General features: G+C 40.6%; 1 protein-coding gene across 1 annotated transcript; it reads right to left on the bottom strand.

The window, feature by feature from the left end:
• Positions 1-1,239: 1,239 nt before the first annotated feature.
• On the bottom strand, positions 1,240-1,800 carry LOC143888978 (uncharacterized). The gene has a single exon (XM_077393356.1). The coding sequence runs from the start codon at positions 1,798-1,800 to the stop codon at positions 1,240-1,242; it is 561 nt and encodes a 186-aa protein (XP_077249471.1).
• Between the last annotated feature and the right edge of the window lie 221 nt (positions 1,801-2,021).

Genomic DNA, 2,021 nt, shown 5'->3' on the forward strand with positions numbered 1-2,021 from the left:
CCTTTAGGTAATCCTTAAACTCATCCGAGAGATACTCTCCTCCCCTATCGGAGCGAAGAGTCTTGATTCTCTTGTTCAACTGGTTTTCTACTTCATTCTTGAACTCTTTGAACTTTTCAAAGGTCTCAGACTTTCGTCGCATTAGATCCAGGTAGCCGTACCTTGAATGGTCATCCGTGAAAGTCACGAAGTAGATAAACCCTCCTCTCGCAGGATGAGAAAAAGGACCACAAACATCCGTGTGGATAAATTCCAGTACACTTTCGGCTCTTTCACTTTTGCCTTTGAAAGGAATTTTGGTCATTTTGCCTTGGAGGCATGGTTCACAAGTTGGAAAGGGTTCCACTTGCATAGAATCCAATGGACCATCTTTCACTAACCTAGTGATCTGCTCTAGGCTAATATGACCTAATCGAAGGTGCCAAAGGTGTGTTGGAATTATTGTGTTCCTTGCCCTTTTGAGGTTTGGAACACTAACACTTTGAATATTCTTAATATTGCTTATGTTTTCTAAGGCATCTATTAAGTACAAACCATTTGCCATTGTACCTCTCACTATAGAGGAATTTTCCTTTTTAATCAAAACAGAAGTTTTATTAAAATCTACTGAATAACCATCAGTAATAAGTTTAGAAACAGAAATCAAATTCCTTCTAATGGAAGGTACATAAAGACAATCTTTTAATAATATATATTCGCTAGAGAACGCCAAAACGCAATCACCTACAGCTTGGACTGCAACCGTTGCATCTGTTCCAACCTGTAGGTAGAGCTCGCCCTCAGTCACCCTTCTAATTTTCCTGAATGCCTGCAAAACATTGCATATGTGTGAGGTCGCACCTGTATCAACACACCAGGAAAAGACAGGACCAATCATATTGGTTTCAGCAACAAAAACTTGCAACATACCTTGAGAAGGTTTGTCGCCTTGCTTGCTTGCTAAGTAGGTCCTACAGTTGTGTTTCCAATGCCCAGTCTTGCCACAGTGGAAGCAAGCATCGTTGCCTTTGGTTGACTTTTTCTTAAAGGTTTTCTTGTTCTTGACCACATGAACCTTTTTCTTGGAGGCTTGGCCTTTTCTTTTCCCTTTTCCCTTACCTTTCAGCTTGGGTGCTGAAGGTACACTACCTTCTGCTAGGAAAGCACTTTTCTTATTCTTTTTCTGCAGGTCCTCTATTGATTGAAGATGATTCAACAGTTCTGTCAACGTCATTGACAACTTGTTCATGTGATAGGTCATCACGAACTATTGAATGATGAAGAGAGGGAGGACAGAACAATATCTACATGTGTTTCAGCATCCATGATGGCACCCAAGACATCGAGTTCATTAAGGAAGCCCATCATTTTCAAAACATGATCTCTTACTGGGGTTCCCTCTACCATCTTTGTGGAAACTAGACCTTTGATCGCAATCATTCTAGCACTGCGACTGTGCTCTCCAAACATCTCCTTGAGATTTAGCATTATATCAGAGGCAACTGCCATTCCAACATGTTGCTGTTGCAACACATTGGACATGGAGCCAATGATATAGCATTTTGCCAATTCATTATCATCAAGCCATTTCTGCTTTCTGTCCCTTTCAGCTTGGGGAGCATCAGGACCAGGCAATTCAGGTTCACCAGTGGTCAGAATCCAATAAACCTTAGCGGCTGTGAGCACCAGTATTAAGTTCCTTCTCCAGTCTACGTAGTTTGGGCCAGTCAACTTATTATCATCAAGAATCTTAGCTAATGGGTTGAAGGAAGCCATCAAATCTATAGCAAAAGAAAAATTATATGTCAGCATAACAACCATCTCATATTACATTAGTTTCATGATTCCATCGGATCTGGGTTTTCGATCTACGATGGTTTTTCCCATTGTGTGTCTCATTCACGAGCCCCTCAACCTCGTGAATCAAGAGAAATCGACGATTTCTCCAATGGACATTGGAAACTTATTCATAAAACTTTTGAATAAGTGGATTCTTCTAATCCATTATGTCTTACATAATATCCAGTTCGTTTTTGGCCTCC

This window comes from Tasmannia lanceolata, unplaced genomic scaffold (assembly GCF_043159265.1).
Source record: "Tasmannia lanceolata isolate RefF3 unplaced genomic scaffold, GAP_Taslan_0.1 ptg000012l, whole genome shotgun sequence".
Lineage (NCBI taxonomy): Eukaryota > Viridiplantae > Streptophyta > Magnoliopsida > Canellales > Winteraceae > Tasmannia > Tasmannia lanceolata.

What these genes read in the sequence shown, in the direction of transcription:
- LOC143888978 (XM_077393356.1), bottom strand. Translation starts at nt 1,800, where the DNA reads ATGGTTGTTATGCTGACATATAATTTTTCTTTTGCTATAGATTTGATG.